Raw genomic sequence first — 26780 nt, forward strand, 5'->3', positions numbered from 1 at the left:
GCGGCACTGATGACCGTGTGTCTCGTTTAAAAGTCGAGGGAAAAACCGTTCGAGAGTGAAATACGGTGAATTAACGCTAGAGGATACGTGTTCGTGCATGAATCCAATTTAATGAACCAACGCTGTGTGCGTGTAATTATCTATTCACGCTCTGGTTCGCCCCAGACGCGACCGTAATTGCCTAATAACACTCGATCAACGAAAAAATACGGGGAATTGTTTGACGTTGCCCTGCGTAAATTGATACCTTCTTCGTCGTATCCGTCAAACTGGACATCGTACGGAAATGATTTCGTAAATAATTGACAGGATAATTAGTAAATTCGCGGATGTCCGTGGGTTTGTCTGCGAAATTCCCAGGACACGTAAGAGGTAGGAAAAACAATTTTTCCGTCTTCCAGGTCCCCTTGTAATTTCGTTCCGCGTTTCGCTCGAGCCTCTGTGATCAACCGCTAATTAGATGACTGGCTGAAAACTTCGTTAAGCGCGCGGGTGAACGCGATTGAAGCGTCGCGGCGGTTCGTAGCGCGCACGACGAGTTAAATGCAGGCAACGTTCGCGTGGAAATGAACGAGATACTTAATTCGTGAAACCGGGTTACGCTGCTCTCGACTCCACGACGACCGGGTCCCCCTTTACGCTCCACGGTTTATAGATTTCGAGCTGCCTGGACGGAAAATTGAATGCACCGCGCGGAAGAAGCTGAATCGTTGTTACATTTATCACGCTTGTCTTGCCCTGCTTGTCTTCCAATAACTATCTCGCTGTACCCACGGGGCTATCGACGTTTCCACATTAACAACTGATAAAAGAAAAAAATCGAATATGATACACTGCTACAATGAATCTAGTTTCGATTACTCATTTGTCATTCCCAGCGTTCAATCTTCCTCGAGAAGAGTAATTTCAAGGAACTATCACGATGCTTTTACCGTTTTATCATTCCTCACTAATTTCTCCACCAAACTGTCGAGTCAGCAATAAAATTGTAATGTAGCAACGATAAAAAATACGACTTTATCTTATCTACCTGTTTCCTCGAGTATAACGGAGAGGAGAGATTAAATCTTGGGAGGCTATAAAAAAAATCTGCGCTCCGTACGTTAAACGTGGCCTCAAACTTGTGATCAATACCATATTCCCACGCAGAGTCACTCTTTCTCGCTCACGCCGGCGTCGATCGTCCCTCTCGCCCGCAGCTCTCGCTCTCGTCAATGACCAGTTTCTCTCGCTCTCATTCCCGCGTTCGCGGCTCTTTCTCCGCGCGACTACACGCGCGAGAATCCAGTTTCTAAGCGCGAACACCGTAAGCGGCAGAACCACGTGCACGCGTTTCAAAACAAACGCCCTGGCGATACAAGCCGCAAACGACGTCGCTCTGCCCCTTTCTGCTCCTCGTCTCGCGTTAAACCCGACCAAGATGGTGCCGCGCGAGGATGTACGACGGAATCGCGTTTAAAAATCGAATACCTGAATGCCTCTCGCAAAGTAATCAGCCGAGACGCGCAAGGCTTCGAGTTAAGAACAGCTGCGGAGCGCGCGTACGGAAGAAAGCAAAAACGCATGCGAGACCAGACCGTGGAACGCACAGGAGTATGCACAGAAACAGGTATCGAGGGGCGCAGGTGGTCGCTACAAGCGGGGAGCTTTCGACAAAAGGCGTCCCTTGGACAAAGAAATTTCCTGCCGCACAAAGACCGTCGAGCGTCTCCGCGTAGCACAGGCATCCCTTTCTGTAAGCGTCTTAACAAGAAATTAGACGAGCCTTTGTGCGCCCTTCCAGATTTTTGCCTGCGAACTTGAAACCGTGAAAGTTTTAAATAAACGCCAGAAAGGAAATCAAATGTAACCTGCACGGTGGATTTTCGTCGCTTATGTAACACCGTTTTCTAAAACGATCGGTGCAAACGAGACAATTAACGTAAACACCCAGGCACGCGGTGATCGTGACTATATACACGCCCCACGGTTCGACGATCTAGGCGGAGCGAAAGGGAAAGAAGCGGAGGAAAAAAGGGGGTCGAGAGTAATACCGTGGCGCCTTTGATCTCGTCGCGCTAATAACCTGTCAGAAAAGTTAATTAATACAGGGAACGGGGCAAACAACCTAAGAAAGATTGCTGACTTTGTTATTCATCTCTCCATCCGCGATCGACTCCAAAATAATCTCGCATGCATACCAGTCTACGCTAATTTCCATCGACTTCTTTCTTCTGCCCAACGAAAATGGCGGGCATATTCAAATATTACTATCGAACGTTGCTACAAAATACAACAAATCTACGATAGAACTCTTATATAGGTTCTGTAAACGATCAAATTTCACTCGATCGTCTCGATCCTCCTTACTCAAGGACAAAGAAACATTTTCAAACGACCTCTTCGATAACGGAGCACGAAAACAAACGTTCGAGAAGGAAAGGAGGAACGATCGACCGTGCCAAAATACGTGGCGTCAAGGCACGCGAGGCTCGTACGCAACGAGTGAGCGATCCTTGGCTAAAAATTAGGCTTTGAATATTCGCTCACCCAAAACAGCAGGCGTGGTAGCGTCGTCCGTGGAGATCAGGTCAGCTCGAGCACCGTGGCCGCCGGATACGCGACGAGAGGGTCCTCCGCGGGCACAAACACTCGCGAACAACACACGCAACGGTCGCACTGGCTTCTACGAAACGAGAACCCACTGTACGACGACGACGCAAGATTCACTCGTACGAGAAGAAGTACGGTCGCGCGAAGCGGCACGCGGATGTGACAGGAACGAACATAACCTTAGAGCCGGTGTCGCGGAGTCCTTCGTAAGTCCAGAGCAACGAAGGACACGGAACGCGAACGCGACGATCGACCGTGAAACGAGTACCCCCGATCGAAGGTTCGAGCGGACGAGCACACCACTCGCCACCACTCGCTGCGGGTAGACGAACGAGAAGCCACTTTGTTCAGCCGTCGTTTCAGAGAACGCGCAGCGAGCAAGGACACCGTAGCGCGAAACTTTGCGACACAATATCCGCAATCCGCGGAAGGACTGTCGTCTGAACGCGTTCACCCTCGCCCCTCCATCGACCACTGGCTAGTAGAGGGGAGACAGGTAGGACGAGGGGAGGGGGGGAAGAGACAGGCACACACCAGCGAGACTGCGCCTGAACAAGAGAGAAGGACGCGGTATAGGCATCGTATCGTCGAGGGTAAGAGAGAGAGTGAGAGGGATGCTGTGCGCAGGTCCGTAGGTAGCTAAGGGCGTGCGAGTTCTTCAGAGGAAAAGCCAGACTGATTCTTGAATAACATCGAGCAACGATTTCGATTTTTGTACTCTAAATCTTTTTAACAATCTTGAGACTTCTTACTTGTGATCGATGATTATAATTATGTGTCGAACTGTCGCAGATTTGAATAATTAATGACATGTTTCGAAGTAGGTTTCAGGAATGAAACAAGTCTATTAAATCTTTTTAACAACCGTGAGACTTCTTACTTGTAATCGAACTGTCGCAGATTTGAATAATGAATGAAATGTTTGGAAGTTGGTTTCAGAATCGAAACAATTGAAGAGGTTTTAAATAATAAATTGTTTTAGGATTGGTTACAATGATCGATTAAAGTAAGATACTTTATATATGTGTACGTATATGTAGGAAGGTCTAAATGATATTCTTTATTTTATAAATTATTTGAAGTACGCAAGATAGATACCTTCAGCCATTTTTTTCCATCATCTCTCAAACTCTCGCAGGTATGCAAGTTATAAGAGCATTCGAAATATTGTAAAACTTGGTCGTACGATCGACGTGTGCGGTTAACCGTATACACTTTCGCGCGTTACTTTCTTTTCGATAGCGAGGATACGTTCGAATAAAACGGAGCATGCTCCACATATCGCACTCTCGTTCTTCTTTGCGTGCGCCAACATTCCAACGGCGGACGAACTACGTGTTACAAAATTACATTAACCGGAAACGACGACCATAATTTAAGCTGTCGAAAATCAGATCGACGATTGAACTTCGTAGTGATCTGACCCCCTCCCACGCAAAAGTTGAAATCGACGTTACTCGCGTTCAAAATTGACTTAGTCGACAGAAATTACGCAAAGGTAGGTAAAAAAAACTCATTAAAAACTATATAAAGCAACAATAATTCTGTTCGAATAAAGTTCGAACGATCTGTTCGCAAATAGAAAAGGATTGGTTTGCAATAATCATTTGCAATTAGACGAGCAACGTAGCGTAATATCGTGTTAGAATTATTTGCAAATGGTAGTGGTGTTTGGATTACATCAAATTCCAAGGAATATTTCTTTCGCGAACGTTTATTATCGCGCTTATTCACGGTCAGGTTAGTTTACAGACGCAAGCTACTGGGCCAGTGCGCGAGAGGAGGGCGAGAGGGGGCGGAGGGGTAGCCGACCACCGAGTCGAACGACAAGACCGGTCGAGTTTGCGCCGTGGACAAAGCATAACCGCAATATAAACTTTTTCCTTGTTCGAAAGGGCAGGTAACACGGCACGTAACTGCGATAGGTAGAATTCTGAAAGAAGTACGACGGGATTCTACAAGCAGAAATCCAAACAGTCACGGCCCACTTCGCCCACGCTGTATTTCTTCTGAATCGCTGGAAGCGTCGAGGAAATTCGACGTGACGCCGCTCGTGTCGCATTTTTCAGCCATCGAACGGAGCCGTTTGGTAAGTGGCGGCACGCTCTTCGTAACCTGCACACTTAAATTCGTGTGTGATGTAACTGAACTTTGATTTCGCGATGAATACGCATGTCGGATCGAAACGTGCCATATGTTACAACAAACATTGTGTGCGCAGCTGGCAGTGTTTACCTCGCCAGTCGTGCTGGGGTTCGTTTACGCGCCAAAACGCATCATCTGCCCAACTGTTGAGTGCATCAAGGCCGACAGTGCCAGAGGAATCACTTTCGATTCGAAGGCTTTTGACAAACTCCGCGATACTCGTCCACGGCAGTTTGCACAAGGTATGTCATTTCTTATTAATCCACGCGTAACAAATCCCTCTTTTCGGGTCGCAGCTGTAAAATTAATGAATTGAGGGGAGGAGGATTTCTTCAGGTGTTTAACAGTTGAAATAATATCTTTAGCTGTAATGTTATGCAACAGTGCGTATGTACAGACAGAGAATACTTTTGTGATTTAAAAAGTGTAACAGTTTTAATCCATACAAAGAGATATTTCGATGGCACAGTACGAAATGATTTTAGTCAATTCTTTGGCAGCTATCTTGTTCATCTTAACTATATACGATTTGCCTCGATGTCGATATTATAATTATTTAATATTTGTTTATTTATATTTAAACGTTTAATCGCGATGAAAGTAATGGCCTTGAAAGTAATATAACATTGAAGAAATTATCTGTCGAAGCATTACCGATGATAATAGTGGCTATCTCGTCCTATATATGGAACAATTAACACGCAAATAGATCACATGCTCAACCTTGGTTAAGACTTTTACCCTCCTTGGAGTTCGTTCACCTTCTTTATGTAATTATCTATACACCAAGTGTCTCCAATAATCATATTTCATCCCAATATAGATCTGTAGACATCTGATCGAATCATTACCAATCATGTTGCATGAGTATTGCTCAATTTAAAACAACTGCAAATAATTGATCAGAGTCAAATTATATTGCTTCAACTTTATTAAGAAAAAAAGAGGATATATCTGTGAACGCAAGAACGGCTGTGGCTCAAAATCAATTCATATCGTTTCCATATTTGAAATCATTTCAGACAATATTTAAATGACATTTAAATTAGATTCGCATGAAATTTAAATCAAATTCAAATTAAATATTTAAATGCAATTTTTTAGTCGTATACCGAATGTTAAATTTAAATGTTAGGTAGGATAGAGCTGAGAATTGAGGTGCTAGAAATGTAAAAAAAAAGTGCTTCTTCTCTTAAATGGAAAAAGCATGTCGCAACCAGAGAAATGGCACGAGAGCATCGCTAGATTTTCCGTATAATTAGCATCGTGCGCCGCGTATGAATATCGAACGAGTTCGTTACGCTTTCTAAGCGGGTTCGTTCTTGAATATTTTCCCGGAAAATGTCGATTCGCCTCCACAATGGGCAATTACACGGGTCCGTAAGCCTTTCCCATTACGTTCGAATGCGATCTATTCGCGATTCCACTTTGCCCATGTTTCCGAATCGCTTTTTCCATTAAATTAAAAAAGAGAAAGAGAGAGGGATGTTGACAGACACATTTAGTCAATAAAATGATTTGCAAGTATGCCACATAAAGTCGAGTGTTTGTACGCGAAATGATTGTCTATCGTTTCCGTATTAGGATGGCAAATTGACATAGTGTGTAACGGAATTATGCGATCGTATATGCGGTAAGATGATACAATCAGGGCTGATAACGTTAAGCAAACGACGATATTAGCACCCCATGCAAATATATCTTCATAATTCGCAAACAAAACAGTATCCATTTTTATCTATCTTTATGACCATTATTATCACGCTGTTTATTGCCATAATAAACTTTTTACATCCTAAATTTACTTTTTTGAGATAGTTTATATGTACGTATATAAAAAACTAATTTAATTATGAAACGGTAATAAAATTTACAATAATATGAAAAAAGAGGATAGTAAAACGGTGAAAGATATAGTATGCCATTAATATTTGATTGATTAAGATTTATTGTACCATTTTTAAACTGAAACTTAGAAATACACGCGGTACTTCGTGGAAAGTATTCACATCCAGATATTCCACGATTACAAATATTAATTTTCGATTACGTTTTTCGATTCAAATATGTTGGAACACTTATTTAAGAATTCAGATACACCACAGCAGAATGCAAAAGTAAGATCTAAATAATTTGGAAGTATGTCAATTTCTACTGCATTTCCAACTGCAAAATCGAAACCGTGGGGTCGTCGATTATTCACCGGAAATTTTACGCTAAAATCGTACGACAAATATTTGTCCCTCTTTCGATCGCAATTACTCTCGTCTGAACCAATCTTTATCTCGTCTGGGATACGTACGTGACGATGAAAGAACCAGCAGAAATAAGAAACGGGGCGAGTATTAAGGATCGGATTGAAAATTGAATTATTAACGAGCGAGCCGCCGCTCGGCATGTAAATCGTACGGAAATATTACTTTGCCACCCCCCCAGGAGAAAATGCACGCTGACGCAGTCCTTCCCGTTCCTTCCGGAGAAACACACTCGTTCCGTGAGCGTATTGCTCTTGCAAGATCCATTATGCCCAAGGAACACAGTCCTCGAGTAATTGAATTTTTAAATTTACAGTGAAATTTCAAATGATCGATCAGGGCTTTTCGTTTCCTTTAATAATTATTCCTCTCGAACCTATGATTTACCTTGTCCCTGTATTGGCGCCCAAGTATAGGCCACCGTCTATGCATTCATGTAACTTGGAGCATAGTTCGATGGGTTATCATTACGAACATTATTGCACAGGAACCTTTTAGTGTTAAAATAAAGGATAATGAAAGAGGTGGTTAGGTTTCAGAAAGGCCAGATGTATCGTTTCTTATCCAATTTCTTCTTTTTCTTCGTCACGAGTAAATACATTTGTAAAAAATATAACAATTATGTACAATGGTAATCAACGGATCAATAAGTCGTTGACAAATCGACGACACGATATTTATCGTAGAAACATATTAACAGAGTATTGCAATAAAACAAATAAAGAAAGATAACAATAACGAAATCCGTATGTTCATCAGGATTCTCAGCCCGAGGGACGACATACTGCACGCGCAGATCATTGAATCGAGAAACGGCTGAAAACCATCGAATCTAGGATGCACATAACCTATACGAAACCTTTTCGTAATAAGATGGCGGTGGAAGAGTGCTCAAATGCGACGCACGATTTCTATGAAGCGCAATCTTGCGATTTTTGAGAAGGAAACGGAAAGGTGAAACGTTCAGTGTCGGGTTGGACAGAGTGGATGGAAAGATCGAGGTGTTGGGAATCGAATGGGCGAATTCAACGAGCAGTTTGCGATGCTAAGCTCCCTAAAAATAATTAACAAAACAACCAAGATGTAAAATTAGGCAATAACATACTTTGGAAATAGGTTTTTCAAAAGATGCCGCTGTTGAATTTGTCCTTTATATTTTTCTACCTCAATGTTAACGTGTACACTAGTGATTCTAATTGAGTTCCAAATTTTATGGGCTAAATGAACAACCTTTAAAGGCTTTATTCGATCCATTTTAAGGTTTCATTTACGACTGGGCTGGAAATCCTTCGTCGATTATAATCGTGCACATATTGCGCTTCACGAAAACTGGTTTCCTTGTCCATGAGAATAGTATGGGAATGTTTAGATAATTTTAGGTGAAAGCGGTTAAACTTTGGGCCTAGATTACATTTTCTCTGTAACGTTTTCGACATTTCTTTCTTATCGCAGGTTAACAATTGAACTAAAACCGTGTTAGGATTATTCCTTCGATTACGATCGTGTATCGCGTTTCATCCGATTCTATTCGATTTATCCAAATCTTCCGTCAAACGCTTAATCTCTCGTGGTTCCCTGAAAAATATTGCCAATCGATCCGTACTTTAAACAGTCCCGTTCGACCACCTTCGTTTGGCTCCCATCGTTGGTTTGTCATGGCTGAAAGTAAAAAACAAACGTTTATTTAAACCATAACTCTATCACTGAACACGATCGACGTTCATTGATGACTTTTCGTGATCTGTCGAATGACGTGGACAAATGGACATGGCGACCCCTTAACTTGGAGACCAATATCGACTAAGATACATGCACATAAATAGTACGATGATTACATAAGGATTCGCTATTATCAGACATCGCGGTTCTCCTAATCTCGCAAGATTAGGATAAGAATATTGGAACTCGAGAAGAAACTGGCCAAGTTATGACTCTTTATACGTCTTTGGATGCCAGCGTGACCCGATAATATTCCTAGAATATCATAATATATCATGTAACGCGAAAGATCAATTTCTACGTCCATGTCCCGAATCCCATTAGACCATCCAGACTGAGGCAGTTCCCGTGGAAGCAACCTAATCCTGATTCAGGGTATCCTTACAGCAACGTCATACGGAGGATAAGAAGTTAAACGATACGTTGTCCCGAAAACGGCTTTCCCCCTTGATCCACGGTTAGGGTGTTCCCATCGACGGTAAACCGAGGACGTTAAATCCCGCCGCGTCGTAAAACCAGTTTCACCGAACTTCCTTCCCTGGCCAACGACGATTTATCGTCGACCTTTACGAGCGGCCCTTACAAGATAATCCGTCTCACGAAAAACCTTGATGCACGGCGTGCATGCCGTTTACATCATAAAACCCTGCCCGCGGGGAACTCTCTGGTAGGGGCTGCTTTTTATCCGTCGCGATTCCCGACCGTGGCGCGATTGAAATATTTTGTGAACGAATTGCAGACCGTACCTCAGCCTTTTGCGTGCCAACGCTGTTCAACGCGACGGACTCGGCGAAGTGATCGTCACGCGTGGACGTTTTCGCGCGGAAGACGATCTTGTACATGAACGACGACAGAAGGGCGCCACCGAACGGTCCGAACCAGTAGATCCAGTGGTGGGTCCACTGATTGTTCCACAGAGCCGGTGCCATCGACCTCGCTGGGTTCATGCTACAGCCGGTGTAAGGCCCAAACGCGAGGGCAAGAGTGGCCACCGTCAGCCCAAATCTGATTGGCACCGAGTCGGTGTTCTTCGCGTTCCTCTGGTCCCAAACGGCGCACGCGACCAGCATCAGTATTCCAGTGGCGATGCCCTCGAGCAGGAGGCCCTGGATGGCCGACAGATCGTTGTGCAGGTCCGTCACACAGAACATGTTCGCCTCGTCTACGGTTTTGCTGGTCAGACGAGTCGATGGAGTTACCACCTGCAACGCAAGTTCCGGTTTTGGTCGATTTCTCAAGCAGCCAGAGTTATCGCCCCTCCCCTGATCGAACGCGAAGTTAACGCTGGAACGAGTCGAACGGATCGCGATCGTTCTGGTATTCTAAACGAGCATTATTCGAGAATTATTGCCGCGATTTATCTAATCTTGCTGCTCGCGACGATTGTGTATCTGTATGATAGCTGTGGATTAGATCGGTGGATCGCGTAGCTGTTAGAAATTAGCATGGCTCAGTTAAGTATGATAGCGGTGATCGAATAAGAGCGAAAGATACGAGTGTTAGTTGAAAACAGTTAAACCAGAAGCCAATGAAAACGTAATTCAGCATGTACATATTGCGACACAGATTTGTATGCAAGCGTGTATATATTTTTTCCACGTGCAATCGTAATCATATCGCTTATGCTACGAGTTAAGCAATATGAATATGCTAACGAGTGACGTTCGTCCTTCTTGAATCGGAGATTATCGAAGAGAGGTCTTGAACTTCGATAAGCGAATGCATGTCGAGGGTAAATTTCCGATTACGGTAGAATATATTTTTCGCGGAATCTTCTTATCGTTTCAAGTAGCTTCAGTTGTAGATGAAGCAAGCGTTCAAGTGTTTGATCACACTGTTTACTATACTGTTAATACACTTCAGATAAAATAACCGAGATGGTAAGTGCGCCTCTATAGCTGTATCGAAACAATATAGTACCAACCTTTAACATACCGTATCCCAAGACTCCGCCAACCATTTGAGATAGCAGGTACACTAAACCCTCTGGAATGGTCTTTAATCCGAGAACCACCGAGCCCACAGTGATGGCAGGATTGATATGAGCGCCGCTAATGTGCCCAATACACTGTAAGAAAATTAACAAACCTCTTCGCAACAATCATCGATCGTCAATTTAAGAGAAACGGTTGGACCACTAATTTTCAACAGTTTTAGAAGGCAGAGGATCAAGGATTTCATGAAAAAGACTGCGCACTGACCTGAATCACAATCATAACGACCAGACCGAAGGTCATAGCCACTTGGAAATGAGATGGCTCGACGCCCAAACTTCCAATGCATCCCATGCATCCCATGAAGACCAACATCGAGGTGCCGATCATTTCCGCCAAGGCGGTCAGCACCGTGTTCTTCAAGGCTCCATCGCCTTGCATCAGCTTTTTGAAGCCTGGAACACACGAACCACCCTGTAGATAATCCGCATCACCGCGAAATTACCACCGACGATTTTTCTCACTACATTGTTCAACATCGAAGTCGATGATACTGGTCTAATAGTGAGAAAAAATTCTTTTCTAATCGCGCAACTTGCACATCCGATTACGTAACGTAAAATTCATTCGAACTTTGAGAACGAAATTAATTGCCTCGCACGTTCACTTCACTCTGTTCCATTGATGGATACGATAATTACAGATTGTTTCGTTTTCGTTACGTAAAGAAAATGGGATCCATCAACCGCGCGCTAAAATATTTCTCTTCTGATTCAGATCTGAATCTACTTCTCGAGTAGGTTCTCCCAGCCGACGATCGTTCGCGATACACCTCCAGTCCAGTAATTTTTCAACGGATAAAGATGTTTCTCTGCGCTCTTGACGTCAACCGAGCAGACGTTTCCAGCGACGTCGACGACGTTTGTCATGTATAGAAGACACCGCCAAACGAACGCCCGTAATGGTGTTCTCGAGAACCGAGGCTCGACAGGTGTCGACAAGAACACAATCGTTCCCCCGTCAAGGTGAACGTTTCCCGACTAAGTGAAAGGCAAAATAAAAAGGAAAAACCGGCGAACCGATCTATTTTTCTCCTGCGAGCCAAACTAAAAAGACTCCAAGTTACAAGTCACCTAGACTTTTTGGCAAGGAACTTTAAAATCGAAGAAAAAGGTTAGACATTTGCGTAGAAAATTATTACGAGTAATCTTTTAAGCGCAGTATTAACCACAAGATTCTCAAGATATTCATCGAAAGTTATGATTCACTTCGAATCGACACGAGTCCGATAACGTGAAATTCATACACTGAACATGATTCACGAATTTACCAAATCAATACTCGCTGTTTATAGAGTTCACAGGAGAGCAATCTTACCGCAGGTCCAAACCATTCTGTCGACTCTTTTCTAGCCTCCGTGGGCGGTAGTATGCGGTGTGTGGTACACGCGAGCAGTTCCACCGATGAAATAAGTAGTCGTAACGATAGTTGGACTCTGTTGGGTACGAAGGAGGATGTGCATGTTGATACGATTCTGTTGACATCTGATTAGCCAATCTACTCGACGCTGCACGAAAATTGCTCAGCTGTGCGATAGTCGTGTGTAAACACACCTACGGCACGCAACAATGGCGTCGAGAGACAAACGTTTCTTCTTTTTTTAAACGCCATCGTGTACTCAAGATTAACAGATCTAAAGTACATACATTCCTGTTCTCTCTGATCGGCAGTGAATTTCTGACGACTCGTATACTGCGCTACCGTGCGTGAATATCAATCGTTTAATGTACCATTTTCAGACAAGAGTAGATGGAAGGAAAAAAGAGCGGTTGACCTTGGAATTCCCTAGAATCGATTGTAAAGTCGTTTTACGATCGCGTATTTAACATATATACAGTGATCGTAGAATTTCAATGGACACAGTACGACGCCGCTTAAGAATTGCATTCGCATAGCGATAGATCGGAACGAGTATCGATCGCGAGTCACATCGCCGCAAGATCTACAAGGTAAATCGACGGCTGCACGGCGTCATTGGGATAACGTCGGATCCAGACGATGCAAAGTCGTCGAGCAAATTGTCCAACAGCTTCCATCATCGTACCCATCTGTTACGCCAGTTTCGTAACGTAATTAAAAATACAGCGGCAGGAATTCGCGTTACTCGAGTACGACTTGCAACTAACATCTTTCTTGGGAGGACTCGATCGGATTTTTATCGAGCTCGAGGCAATCCGTGATCAAGAAAATGAGACAAACACTTCTAGATATAGGTGTGACTCGAAATATTTCAAGAGATTACGAAATGAGATCATTGGCTCAGCTACTAGTCGACCCTTCGTCCCGTTCGAAGTTCAAAAATTCGAACCTAAACACGTGACGGTAAATTGCAATCTCCCGTGCAAACATTTCTCTCCAGTCGATATTACGTATCATCGAAAATGGACTTTAGAGAGATAGAGAGGGAGAGAGAGACAAAAAAATATATCGAGACACGTATTTTCAGCGAAACACGCGGTTATTCATATTTTCGTTCACAGGGCCGCGGATTCGCTCTGCCCAGCTGTGAATACACGGAAAGTAATCAGAGTGCATGCTCATCGAAAGAGTGCATAGTGATTGATGCGGCTCTCTGGTATCGCAATCGACCCGTTTTCGATGAAAATATCCATACAGTCAGAAATTGGATCCACGTCCGTATCCGCGTGGATGTGCCCAGGATCTCGTTAACCGCGGTTAACGAAAATCCCGTGGCGCGCGAAACAGTCCCGCCATTATCGAGGATAATCGATCGGACCCGTCGATCCAACCTGCCCCATTCTATCGAACTTTCCCTCCCGTTTATTTAAATTCCAGTTACGGATGTCTGAATTTATACTGGCGGGCAAATTTGAACGTCATGTTCGATCGCTTTCTAGCAATTTAGATAATGGTGTCGCGAGTTTATGCAGTCAATTTTCTTCAAATTTGCCTTACTTTTCATCTAATGCGACACCATGGGACGATCGCGTGCTTCTTAATCGCTATCAGTTCGCGGAACCGAATCGCTATACGTATTTCTCTGAAAACCCGTAATTAGCGAACACCTTCCCATCTTCACACAACTATAATTAAAACCAACGATTACTTGCAATTACCGTTCAAGAAACTTGATAAACACGTTGATGCTCGCCGTGTGCAATAACATTGGAATTTTTCTATTAAGAAAACTACTACTCTGAAAATGGAAATTGAGGTAATTGGTCGGTGGAACAAGTGCTAAGCTTTTGCACGTGAACATTAAGTTTGTTATCTCTAAGTTGAAACTATCTTACCAACACGGGTACTCGTAGTTAAACATGTAGTTAATTATTTATGCCTTTAGAGACTGGATAAAATATTTGAGAGAAGCATAAAATATTTTCTACAGGCGAACGAAAACGCAAGTGTAACGTTCGAAACGAGACAGTTCCGGCTCCAAGCATGGATGCGTTTTACAGACCGTTTTTGTGCTCGCGAGCAAACAGTTGCGATCCTCTGTATCTGCATCGCAGGCATAATTGCCTGTAATTTACGCCAATGGCATTGTATAACTCGCGCATTATCACAGGTCTAATATTTTCGGCCGTTCCTCATCGTGAATACACGTGCGTTCCGCTGGTACCACGAATGGCCCCGCGTAAACTGCCATTGATCGCCCAGAATTTCGATATAAATATTGTGAACGTTTCGAAGGCTGCCACTCTAGAAACGTGTACAAACGTCTCGATGAAAGTGTACTCGATCTTTGGAGTTGACTCGATTCAAGTGGCTCTATCTTGTCTCCGACTGGGGATCTTATCGACCCATTTCAGTTGTACACTTTCCAGTGTACACATTACTCTCATTGTACGTCGAGTTTCCCTGATAATGATTAAATTTACAATGTAGATTACTCGATGGGCAGGGATTGCTATTTATCTTTTTTGTTAGATTAGAATTGTGCTACAGCTACCGTTTATCCATGCTAGTTAAATTTATTGGACCTCACTGGCTAGGAAAAACCGGAAATACCATTTAAAACCTCTCATTCTACCATGAAGGGACGTTTCAAGATTGTTAAGAAGGATGAATCCTACATGTGCGCGAGTAGATGCTACAAAGTCTGCTGAAATACCAGGAAAACGATTGCAAAGCCACTTTACAAGTTCCTCAGCATATCTAATTACTTGGTCGTTGACATTTCTCTTCTAAGCGGAAACTGGTAACGTCAATCGCTGGTAACCATCGTAGTTAACGCGTTAACCACGCGATATATGGAATCACCTGAGCGAACCTACGTTCACCCAACGACCCATCCAAATTAACCACGAACCTTGCGTTTTTAGATGGCGTCCCAGGTCAAAGTTGAGGCAGCCTCCGATCAACGCACGATCGACCGATTCCGTTGCATCAGCGTCTTAGAGATTACGCGGCAATTAGTCGACGTAATCTACCTATTAGGGAGATGAACGCGATCAGATATGGAGCGAGGACCGTGTTAGAATGGACTAATGGCTCCTGATGTCCTTCCAAGCTACGTCCGCCATCATCTTTCGATCGATCTCGAAGAACTCGCCCACCAGTAGTCCTCTTTCGTGCGAATTAACGAAGAACAGATCGCCACTTACGAAATCGTCGCGATACCAAGACCAGTGGCTAGCGTTATCGAGTAACCCCGGTTGATAACGCGATTTCCCGATTCGCCGCTACGGGAAGCTCGATAAAACCTGCCTGCCTCGATTTCACCTCGCACCTCGTCTACAACTTTCGAGAACGAGAGCCTGTCCACGATCGGATCGCAACGAATATTGCTTCCCTTAAACGAGTATCGAAGAAATACGTTAACGACGTTGAACAGCTGGTAGCTTTCCTCTGGAATTCGAAGAACCCAAGCAGATTATTAAAGAAAGTAAAATTAATGTTCCTGACGGTTTCGAAGGTAATTACAGTCAATTTTGTGAAAGCGTTTTACGTATATTATTGCTGGGAGAAATAGAGTTGCGTTTCTAGATGTGCACCTCTGAATTGCATTTCTCCAGAGTTCCTAGTCTCTCGACGCTACTCTGTTAGGTAAATTTTCCTAGATCAAAGATCTTCTGATGATTATCCGCGTCTATTTACTGTTTTTCGAGCCCCGTGCAGTCGTTATCCTATCGCGGGCTATTTTAAACGAGCGTATCTTTTCACAGCTGTGTCATCAGAAAAAAAGAAGATAAAACTGTTTTCATAATATTTGATGGACCTCGCAAATGGGGAAGAATTCTGGTTAACTGAGGTCAACGTTTCTGGCTGAATCGGCTAATCTAAGCGATTTTTCTCTAGAAAATCACTATCTCCTATCAAAGTGTTTAGTTGAACCTTAAGCTGTAACCTTAGAGTTATCTCTATGCCTTGAAGTACGAAAATGATAGATTGGATCGTACATTTTTGTTTCGATTTATCATTTGAAACGCTTTAAAAAAGACCGTGTACGTATTTCAGTCGCGATACTTCTGATCGCGAGTTGAAATCGGTACGCGAGTCGACATTGACCCGAACGAAAATCGAATCAACCCCGATTCGAATGCATAACGAAGCTAATTCGCATATCTTTCCCGACTGCGGATAATAATTGCAAGAATTACTTGTCGCTAATTAAAAAAAAGAAGGGAACAAACGTAATCGGAGTACGAGTTTCGTGCGGTAGAATCGTTACGAAATGGAATATCTGGTCTTACATTGCAATTATGTATCGAGTACTTGGCCACGTGTACAATTTCTAGATAAGCACACTACAGTCTTAATTTTGCATGCTAACCACTCGCTTATCCAATTGTTTTCGTGCCTGAGTTTCCTCAAATTAATTCGTCCTTCTTAAATTAAAACATTCATTCGATAAAGTCTCAGGTACTTTCTTATACATTTCATTGTTGTTCCAATGAACTTTGTTTCGAACATTTAACATTTTTCTCGTAATTTTCATCAATTTTACTATGATTTGCCGTAAGAAATTTTCACGAACGATTGTATTTCCATCGACTATCGAACTCCTTCGATAATTAAAAGAATAAATCAAGAGGGGAATAGTGATTCGATGCATGCTACGTTTCTTCGATGAATATTCGAAACGGAATATCCAAAGCTTCTGATAAACAACAACAGCTTCAGACGAAGCTGTAATTATTCATCGTTTAAAATTCCTGATTCTTTTTTTTAATGGAATTTTAATTAGGACTTTGCGTCAGGAAAGCGTGAACCGAATGAACCGAATTTCCTCGTTTCGCGTTACGATCCTCGACTTGGCGATCGGTTCGCGATCGATCTTCGACACTTGCCACGAACGATAAGCGAACGCCGGTAATGTGGCATAAGATTACCATTTATGTAAACAGAGCTGCATACGCTAAACGCAACAATTTAGTAAAATACTACAAATATTTCTTAATAGCGCTCGCTCTGTCGACGATTTATCCTTGGGATATTTGAAAAACCTGAGCGATTCGATCTTTTTATAGACCGTCCTCGGATAAATGTGTTATTAAGAAATGATTAACATCTGGCGCGGAATGTAATGCACGACTGCGATTGTTTTACTTCAGATTATCTTCAAACCGTTATCGACACCGAATTTTTATAAACTTTTTGAACGAAGGACGCTATCACGCGATCTGGGAATTTTTCACTCGAAAAATACTTTTCCCGTGTTATTAACACACGATTCAAGGAAATTAGCGTGTACGTGAGAAATTGTTTGGCTCGAGTTGTATAAATATGTGTAACCAGAAATCGATCCCAAATAACTTAGGTCTGTGTCATGTCTCTCAGAGTCACTATCGTAGTGTGTACACTCGTGTTTGTGGGAACAATGATCGACACGTGTCGCCAGATTCGTTAGCATAATCAAACTCTGTTCTTTTCTCTCTGTGTGGTTTGCAAGTTTAACCACTATTACGATCACATTTTTAACCGATCAACCGTCGCACTGACACAGAGTACATTTCCGTATCCTCGTTAGCCAAGAGCACGCAAAACCCACGGTGCGACGGATAGCGAGAGATTCGAAAATGAAACTGCACAGGACAAATGTAACTTCGATCTCACAACGGTCACGTACAGAGTGCTCAAGACTGCGAATCGAATATCACTCTATCGACGCTCTTTAAATGCGAATCTCACCGAGAAGAACAAAGGATCGTCTTCGAGCACGTGAAAAGTTTCACCCTGTATATCCTCCAGTCGCCATCAACCGTGTAACGAGGTCACGAGGCGCCATCGAAGCCAAACAAACTCTTCGACATCCTCTCGTCTCCTTTCTCTTTCACAGTTTATTAATCTGATCGATACACTCCCCTCGAGACGCGAGCATCCTGGACGAGGATCGAACGATACGAATTCTGTGCTTACCTGTAGGCAGATCGTTAGTGGGCATGGCGCTTGGCTGGCTGGCTGCCGTGGACACGTACTCACTGTACACTGGTCGCGCGACGGAGAGATCGTGAGGGGCCAGCGATCGAGATCGAGTCAGAGCACCGTGGAGGAGCCAGTGCACGGTCGCTCGTCTCGATAGTTTGTGAACGAGTACAATCCTACGCACTTTTATCGCGATGGCACGTGGTCTCTCTTGATTCAACGTCAACCTCCTCCCCGTGGGCCGCCTCCCCACTATTATGGATTCGCGTGCGCGCGCGAACCAGTTCACGCGCGCGCCAACGCGTTTATTTTTGATTGCAGGGAACCCAGTTTATTTTTACCTCGTGCAACAAACTCGAACGACGCTCGTAAACAATGCGTAGGTGCGCCGCCACGAGGGGATCGTTATCTCGGTCCACGATCGAGGAGATTCGGGACATGCGTGCACAGCGGATCGGAAGCTCGAATCGCGAAGAGGAACGATTAGTCGCGATGCTGGAATTGTTGGGAACATTTGAGGGGTGAAAAGACGGTGCGACTCTCGTAAAACGTATCAAATTTATTTCTACCTTGTACTCGTGGACCTTGCACCCGAATCTTATCCACCCTCGATTTGAATACTTGGTGCTCGCGATTTATACGAAGCGAGTTCGTTCTATATAAATCGTTGACAGAAATTTCGACGATCATCGAATGGTGCCGTTCGCGTCCTCGCGTGTTTCATTACTAGGGAAATGAAAAATTCCGCGAACGGCTTTTCGCCTACCCCGAGGTGTCTGTCGCGCGAAGAGAAAAAAAAAAAAAAAGAAAATGACGGAGACCCTGGCCTGAATTCCGCGCGACGACTAATTTCACGGCGCTACTCGTAGCGTAGAGATCGGAAGAAGTGGAAGAAAAGAAGAGGACGAAATGGTTTCGAAGTCGTCCTCCTCGCGAGACATCCCGCGAAGCCTGAACCGCCTCGCCCCGTTCCTCCGCTTCCTCCTGGCCCTGCGACCGCCTTTCGCTTCCGGCTTGCACGACGCGATTAGGATCTCTCGCTTGAATTGTGAACCATGGACCGCCGGAATGCAATTCCGCTCGCTGAAACCAAGAGGACGCTCGATTAACGTGGCTCGACCTATTTCTACGTGTCTCTCCGTTGATTCCTCGATCGCTTCCGTCGAACTAGCCCCAGGAGGAAGAGAAATGGAGCGAACGGAACAATTTGCGCGCGTTCCTCGCGGACAGAAGGGACGAGCGTGCAGATAACCACTTTCCAGACGAGAAGCTCGAGCGAGAAGCCTCCTGGCTATTTCGAACGCGATCATCCCTCGGGATTAACGGACGCGAATTTTATAAATAAAAAGAGTTTCCATTTTCAGGAACGACTCGTATGGAAAGCAGAGTGGATTCTGCGAATCCCAAAAGAAATTGGTAGTCACGTATAGGAGAGACTCGCTCAAGATGCCCTGAGACTTCATCCGTCACTGTCGCAGAACTCACCATCACCACCCCTTATCCTGGGCACGCCTATTCGAACTGTCCAGAGTCAGTTTCTGTCCTGATGTAGAACAGACATCTGTAGACGAGCGACGCGACGATTGATCCAATGATGGGACCTATCCAGTAGACCCAATGGTGCTTCCAGTAACCATTCCACACAGCTGGACCCAGCGTCCTGGCAGGATTCATGCTGCACCCGGTGAATGGGCTGAAAATCATGCAGAGAACAGCGACGCAGAAGCCGAATCTTATTGGCGCCGAGTCTGAGTTCTTCGAATTGCGACAGTCCCATAAACCGCATGCGAAGAATACCAAAATCCCAGTGGCGATCAACTCGACTACCACGCCTTGAAATATGCTCAGTTCTTCGTGTATATCGGTCATGCAGAAGGAGGATCCTTGGTCTGGAGTCGCGTATATCAGCTGACTTGGAGTTATCACCTGGAAAAAAATGATTAAAGTTAGTCCAATGGAATTCGAGTGTCTCTCGTTTGAGAATTAGACTTGTTATCCGCAATTTCAGTACCGTAAGCAAACTATAGCCCATCAGACCGCCCAGACACTGAGCACCGATATAGAGTATGCACATGGGAAGAGACTTCTTCCCTAGGATCAGGGACGCTACTGTTATAGCCGGATTTATGTGAGCGCCGCTGACGTGTCCAACGCTCTGAAAAGAGAAAGGTAAACGAGCGTATACTAAGGCCAGAAGCCAAACGGGTCTGACGTGTAGGAAGACTAAAAATAGAGTTTCAATTTAGTCATTGACCTCTGATTCTATTCGAATCGACTCGATAAGCAAGTACATCCGATAGTGCGAATCGAACGACGCAAAGTTCGTGCGATTGGGTACCTGTATAGCGATCATGACAGCCAGCCCAAAGGTTAGAGCGATCTGCAGCGGCGTTGGATTAACCCCCAAACTCCCGATGCACCCTGTGCAACCAATGAACACCAGAATGGCGGTGCCAATCGTCTCTGCCAGGACAACGATGAGCGTCTCCCAGCCAGTTGCATCTTCCTTCATCAAACTGCTCAGCCCTGAAACGACAGCAAGAAGGACGCGTTACAGTCTAAAGTGAAAATTGTAAGAACCAGATCGACAAGACGAGGATGATTTCACTGTCGACCGGTGCGTCTTTCTCATACATTTCTCGTATGTTTGTAAGTAAAGTGGACGCACAGTCATTGCGGTGGTCGCAGTCGTCGGAAGACGTCGCAGAACTCCAGGCCATGGTCTCGATAGAAAAACAGTCGACCAACAGCGAGAAGATGGACGCGAGATAGTCGAGTAAAATGGCGATTAATTCTACCAGAAAATTGCTGGATTGTTACCATTGTTACAAACCTGGAGAACCTTGGTCGCGCGAGCAATGTAAAAGTCTCGTTGAGGAAGGTACGCGAAGATAACACGAATGGTCATCCTGGTCATCCATATCGTCGAGAATGGAGCAAATAGAGGGCATTGGTGGAATACAGATGCCAAGGAGATGGCTATCGGTCGGAGAAAGAGGTTTAACGAAGGGACACGCGGTGAATGCGTAACGAAGGGAAACGGGCAGGGGTAGGTGAACATTAGCCGGACGCGCCCATCCTGGTTTGATATTCGAGCCAACGAGGAACGTCGTCCACGCGAGCACGTGCGAGATTTTCCTCGCGCCCAGAGATCCACGCTCGATCGGCTGCAATTTTCTTAATTACGCTTGGGTCCCGACCAAGACTGCGACTCATTAAGGTAACCGCGAACGTGCACGCTCGATCGATGCCGCTTCTACCAGATGGAATCGTCCACGGACCGTGCGAAATTTCCTCGTCTCGCAGAAATTAAGGCTGGGTCTCTGGGAATAATCCAACCTTAACCTAACCCACTTTCCGGTATACGCGGAGGGCGCTCCTTTGTTGGACCCGTTCGACTCTTCAGCTACTTTTACGGCGTCCTGTGTATGAAATTGAATATTCATAAGAGTGTACAGGTTAAGAGCTTTTGGTAGGAAGTTTAGTCTGCTCGCACAACAGACTACTTTTCAGGGTGTCGAAACAAGATGGCAAACTTTCGCCTGGAAAGTTCATGGGCCCAATGTGATTACCAACCGTTCAAACTTGGCGAACGCTGAGGATCGTCAGGGAATTTCGATGCTAGTTTAACGAAGATCTTGCTTTTTCCAGATTTTCGAGACCCTATTTTCCAGAAGTAGCATACAATTGGACTGTTCCCCGTGGATACGTGTAAGTGATCTCAGTGTCGCTGTTGCGTACGCGTTGGATGCGATAAAGGGGTATCGGTGATAAGAAAAAATCAATAACCGAGGCTATCAAGCTCCGCGAGAAGCGCTTTAAGAGGAAGATACATGGCTGAGATATGCATCTACTGCGCGGAGACGCGAACTGAGCTTTGTATCGCAATTTTTTTCCACTCTTTCTTGCAGACTTAATTGTTTATCTTCAAAGAGCACAAGAAAAACGAGAGAAAAAAGCCAGTCGTAAAGGCTGCGACGTGTCTAGACACAATATCACGGCGAGCCGTGAAAGACTTCGCAAACAGTCTGGATAACGTCGAAAACAGCAATGGAAATTTCGATCTGGCGAAGAGCGTCGTTGGTCCGGTCTCGCGAAATTTTCAACCATCGCCAGGCAGCTTCGCGATAAATCTTGGTACGGCAGCGTTGCTCGTAATTCCCTACGTGGCCGCGTTTGCACGCGAGGAATATGCAGAGACACGTCCCACCTAGAATTACAACCGAGTCCTCGTGATTAACCGTATGTCGACCGGATATAATTAGAAGGCGACGCGTGTCACGCACAATTTCCATTAGCGTCCCATCGAGAGTGACAGTGATCAGTCATTGACATTTGCCTTGGCGCTCGAGTCCAGTTTCATATCGACGCGGCTCTAATTATTGGAAAAACAGCCACCCTACACTGTCATCTAACTCTGCACTATAAACTTGGGATCGCGAACCACGTTACTCGAGCACGGTAGAATTCCACGTTAAATATTTTATATCTACCCTCGATGGAGCGACGTTAAGTGTAATTAAACAGATCGAATTCGCGAGACGATTGCGATGAAGATACGATTCCTCCATCAGGATTCCTGGCGCCTGTATAAATTAGTCGTTCGATGATATTATGTAAATTAGAATGGATATTAAACGTGAAATCAGTATAGACACTGTCCTAGGGCAATATTTAAATTACTTTCGTTCCTGTATCGCAGGAAAATATTTCGTTTACGTTTAGGGAAACTTTTGTTACATAAAAACGTGGTGTAAATCATCGCTGATAGCATCGATCGCAAAATGGTAACTTCAGAATGTTCCACCTGTAAGATAGAGCGTATTCTTTATTTCTTTATAAATTGAGGAACTGCTACTGATGCTAATGTTAGACTCATAGTTTTCCTTTCACGAATGGTCTCAACAGGGTCTTGTCGATCATATCTAGGCCCCGTAATTACAAGTAGAATTACGAGCGACAGGTGTTGCCGATAATTATGATGAAAGTTACTGGCTCGCAATTAGGATTTGAGAAAGTAATAGGCCACGATTTAGAAAACAGTGAAAGGTTCGTCGCCTGCCTATCGAGTGGGAAACAGTACAAGAAACTCGCGATTTTTGTTTCATTTCCTGCAAAGTGGATTCGCGGTGGTAATCGTCACGCCATCTACTCCTCGCAGGAGAAACCATTTAAACGCTCGATATCGTGGCTCGATAAGAAAGGTGACGGTTGCGTCGATAAAAAACTGAACGATAGAAAGTTCGAGGACGATCGATCTTTCACCGCGAACCGATCGACACTTTTTTTTTTTTTTTTCTTTGCCACGAACACCCCAAAGGACGAGCAATTTCGCGCGAGGCACTCTTTTCTCCAGTCGCACGAGCTCCTCTTGAATTAATCGCGCGCCAAGGGGAGCGGAGTAGAAAGCGCGCGGAATTAATTCCTGTCCCGCCGCAGTTCAGTCGATATAGTTCGCGACTCGACGAGAGCACGCGCGAAAGCTTCCACGATCGAGGACTACTTCTTGCTAGAGCGTTTCATGCTCCAATTAACGCCGCTTCCGCGCTTTCCGTGGCACGTTCACCAGAGCATCTCCCAGCGCCTCGACAAATTCCCCGAGCATTCGAACGGAAAGGCAAAAAAAAGTCAAAGAGAACCAGTTCCTGTTTAATCAGGACTCGTTTGCTTCGATGTCTCTCTACGCGTACCAAACAAATATCAAGTTTGTATTACCTTTTAAAACAAACTCAATTTTCTTCCGTTCAATTGACGATAAATCAATTAGCGATGTCGGAGAATGCGATAACGCTCGATGTAATCAGCGAGATATTAGTTCCAGATTGGTACAGAAGAATTTCGTCGCTCTCGCGTTTCCATCGATGGATGAACATGTGAAAGAATTAGCTCTCGACAAGTTGCTCCGTGTCCTCTCCGCGCTCGCACCAGCTGCAACTGTGACAGTGGGTCAAGTTCGCGGTGAACGTCCAGAAACCGGTCGCCAAAACGACTTCGTTCCGCTCTTTTTTCCCTGCCACTCGACAGGATTAACGGTGCCTAATCGCCTGCGAACCAAATGAACCGAACTCAAAGCTATTCCTAAGAACCAACGAGTGCCTGAGCACATTGATGCTACTGCAAACATTGGAATATATAAACCATGGATAGAAAATGCTTGAATCCTCTGATGTTCACCGACTTCAACTGAATTAGACGAAGAATATCTATTAAGCAACATCATCCCATAATAGTGGCTCAATAAAGAAGGATCAACGCGTGCAACGTGTTCGAATATCAGAAAATCCTCGAAGGTAATTAACACGTGAAATTGTGCAAAGCAGTTTTCTCGAAAGGAAAATAGTAACGTAAATCTCACAGGATTTACGTTACGCTATAATGAAGTAAATCTCACGGGATGTTCGTCTGTCGTTCGATAAATCACCGAGTTGGCTGAATCAGGCGCCGTTTCTCGTTTCATCGGCGACTTTTACGCGGGGCTACGTGAAGAAAGTTTCACGCGAAAGTATCTGGAACGTGGAAAACGCTGGAAACCAAGCTGATCGACGAGCGGATCTCGCGGCGGAAAATTGTATCGGGCGATTTGCGTTTCGTCGGTGAGGCGATCGTGAGAATCTGGCTCGCCAATGGGATATCTGTAAATCAGCAGACAATCAGACAACCGACGCGATATTATCTCATCTTAGAAAGGAAGCTTTAAAGTGTTTCTTCTTGTCTTTACCTGTTTACCGTTCGAACTAAATCTTGTACAAATCTGAATCCGATAAGGAGCGAATACTTGGCTTACTTACGGTGTTTAGGGATCGTGGGACATTCTTTTCCGTATCACCAACTTCCAGAGTGAACAGAGATCAGTAATGCCCAAGTATTTTCTCCTATTTCTCTTCTTTCATTGCGTAACTAGATTTAGTAGGATCGTACAAATTTTCTTGCCCCATAGCCGCTCTTATCCGTACTTCAAATTGAACCGCTAATTGCTGGTTACTTAATCATTAGCAAGACCAATGTTAACACGATTAGTTGGGAGATCCTCTGTTTCACGTCGTAACTGCAACTCTTAGAAATCGATTTTGGAATTGCGTATGAAAAAAAGACACCCTCTGTGCCTCTCCAGTGGAAAGCACCCTTAACGAAATTTGGTAATTCCACTTTTTTCCCACGAAACGATGCTAGTTCGATGAAATTTCATTTTAGCGTGCAACCAGCTCGAGGGTTCGATAATTTCCCCTGGTTAATTGATGCTCGATCGAAATAACGATGAAATAGAGTTGGAGCTGTTCGGTTTAATTGTTCCCAGCAGTTACCAACTGGTCGTCATTAACTCGTGCGATCGATAACGATTGTCCTTTGCATCGCACGCCTTATTTCGCTGCTCGCCGCGCGAGTGCATTTCCAGCTATCATTTTAGTTGCAATTTTTGTCCGCACAAAAAAGCGTCGTTGGCATAAACATTGGAGAAAAAGTTTCGTCGTGATACATCGACAAGCGTTAATGCATTTTCTCTCGAACCGTTCACTTCTGGAAGACGTCTGCGAGTGGAATGAAAAAGTTGAAATCCTTAACGCAGACCCACGCGATGTTAACACGGCGCTAACTATCTTACGCGATGCAACCTGCTATGTAACCGCCTCGTATCAAGCTATCTTCCGGGTACGCAAAATGCAAATACGATTCGCCAGCCGCCTTTCAATTTACCGGACGATTTGCGCGCGCGTTCGATCGAATCGTCGCTTTCCTCGCGATCTGGTCGGCTCGTTGGTAACCAGAATGAAAAGTGGACGAAGAAACGCGTCGAGATTGATGGACAGAGCAAATACTGGCGTCGGATGCGATTGAAAAGTAGCCGAAGTAACGAGAATAGGAGTCGATTATTCCGTTCCCGCAGCTTCCGCGCGAATGCAGTTCCGTCCGGTCACGGGATCTCCGGTAACCCGATTTCCTGAAATGCACGCCGCGTCCCAGGTACTTTCTTTTCTTTCACCAGGGAGAACCGGTGCCAGCAGCGTTCACCTTTCTACTCGAGGCGCGCGAATTTTTACGTCGATCACATCCACTCGATGGAATTCCGCTGCGACAGTCGGAAGCAACCAGATCCCGTATCCAATTAGCCCTTCGTACCTTCACCCTCGACTGTATCGCTTCTTCGTGTTTAACAGACGAACTGTTCGAGCCCGTAACGAAGTTTCAGTAATCGATAATCGAGGCTCGATGATCCTGCTTCATCGAACATCTCGTTCAAGTGACGTGCGATGAAATGAAAGGTGGTTTAATTACTTCGACAATTACCAGTTGGTCGTCGTTAACTCGTTTTCATCGATGATACCTGTCCATTGTCATATTGCGAATAGCGTTTTGCTATCGATACGAATATTTCCTCTTTTTCTAGTCTCTCAGTCACAGTTTTGATGTGCGAATCGGAACACGTTTGGGCTTGAACGTAATTTAGCAAGCGCTGTTTATTAATCGCCAGGTGAACGAACTCGACGACGAACACTTTCATCGCCTTTTCACCGACGCTGATCGCCGTGAGGAAACTCGAGGATTAAAAAAATCGTTGGGACGAGATACTTACGGGGCGTTGTGAACTTCTCCTTCGCTGTTTGGATCGTGGAGTTCGTTTTGATCGAGATGCCCACGCTCTTCGATTTTCCCATCGCGGTCTCCGGCATCCCGCTGGTCGGGATTATCGAGATTCCACCTTGCTCCATATCGAACGGACTTATCGATGTCGATCGCAACTGCTTATCTG

General features: G+C 44.6%; 2 protein-coding genes across 3 annotated transcripts; both read right to left on the bottom strand.

Annotated features, from left to right (window-relative positions):
* Positions 1–7545: 7545 nt before the first annotated feature.
* Positions 7546–18190, bottom strand: LOC143426929 (aquaporin-like). 2 transcript variants are annotated; one of them, XM_076900672.1, is made up of 5 exons: positions 18029–18190; positions 10913–11100; positions 10636–10779; positions 9458–9913; positions 7546–8651 (listed from the first exon to the last, which is right to left on the bottom strand). In XM_076900672.1, the coding sequence occupies exons 1-5, from the start codon at positions 18051–18053 to the stop codon at positions 8646–8648; spliced, it is 819 nt and encodes a 272-aa protein (XP_076756787.1). In that variant the 5' UTR covers positions 18054–18190; the 3' UTR covers positions 7546–8645. The 2 variants fall into 2 exon arrangements, with proteins under 2 accessions (XP_076756787.1, XP_076756788.1); XM_076900673.1 differs by lacking the exon at positions 18029–18190 and adding an exon at positions 12023–12175.
* Positions 18191–18963: 773 nt separating this feature from the next.
* Positions 18964–26780, bottom strand: LOC143427706 (aquaporin-like). Its single transcript, XM_076902060.1, has 5 exons — positions 26604–26780; positions 20373–20560; positions 20046–20189; positions 19520–19960; positions 18964–19117 (listed from the first exon to the last, which is right to left on the bottom strand). The coding sequence occupies exons 1-4, from the start codon at positions 26737–26739 to the stop codon at positions 19547–19549; spliced, it is 882 nt and encodes a 293-aa protein (XP_076758175.1). The 5' UTR covers positions 26740–26780; the 3' UTR covers positions 18964–19117; positions 19520–19546.

The sequence above is a fragment of the Xylocopa sonorina genome, chromosome 9 (assembly GCF_050948175.1).
Source record: "Xylocopa sonorina isolate GNS202 chromosome 9, iyXylSono1_principal, whole genome shotgun sequence".
Taxonomy (NCBI): domain Eukaryota; kingdom Metazoa; phylum Arthropoda; class Insecta; order Hymenoptera; family Apidae; genus Xylocopa; species Xylocopa sonorina.

Bases quoted from the DNA above. Each gene is read 5' to 3' on its own strand.
- LOC143426929 (XM_076900672.1), bottom strand. From the start codon at position 18,053: ATGCCCACTAACGATCTGCCTACAG. The intron at 11,101-18,028 runs GTAAGCACAGAA...CGTGTGTTCCAG, and splicing joins CACTAACGATCTGCCTACAG to GCTTCAAAAAGCTGATGCAA. The intron at 9,914-10,635 runs GTTGGTACTATA...CTTGCGTTGCAG, and splicing joins TGGGATACGGTATGTTAAAG to GTGGTAACTCCATCGACTCG.
- LOC143427706 (XM_076902060.1), bottom strand. From the start codon at position 26,739: ATGGAGCAAGGTGGAATCTCGATAATCCCGACCAGCGGGATGCCGGAG. The intron at 20,190-20,372 runs GTACCCAATCGC...TTCTCTTTTCAG, and splicing joins CTGTCATGATCGCTATACAG to AGCGTTGGACACGTCAGCGG. The intron at 19,961-20,045 runs GTACTGAAATTG...ATTTTTTTCCAG, and splicing joins TGGGCTATAGTTTGCTTACG to GTGATAACTCCAAGTCAGCT.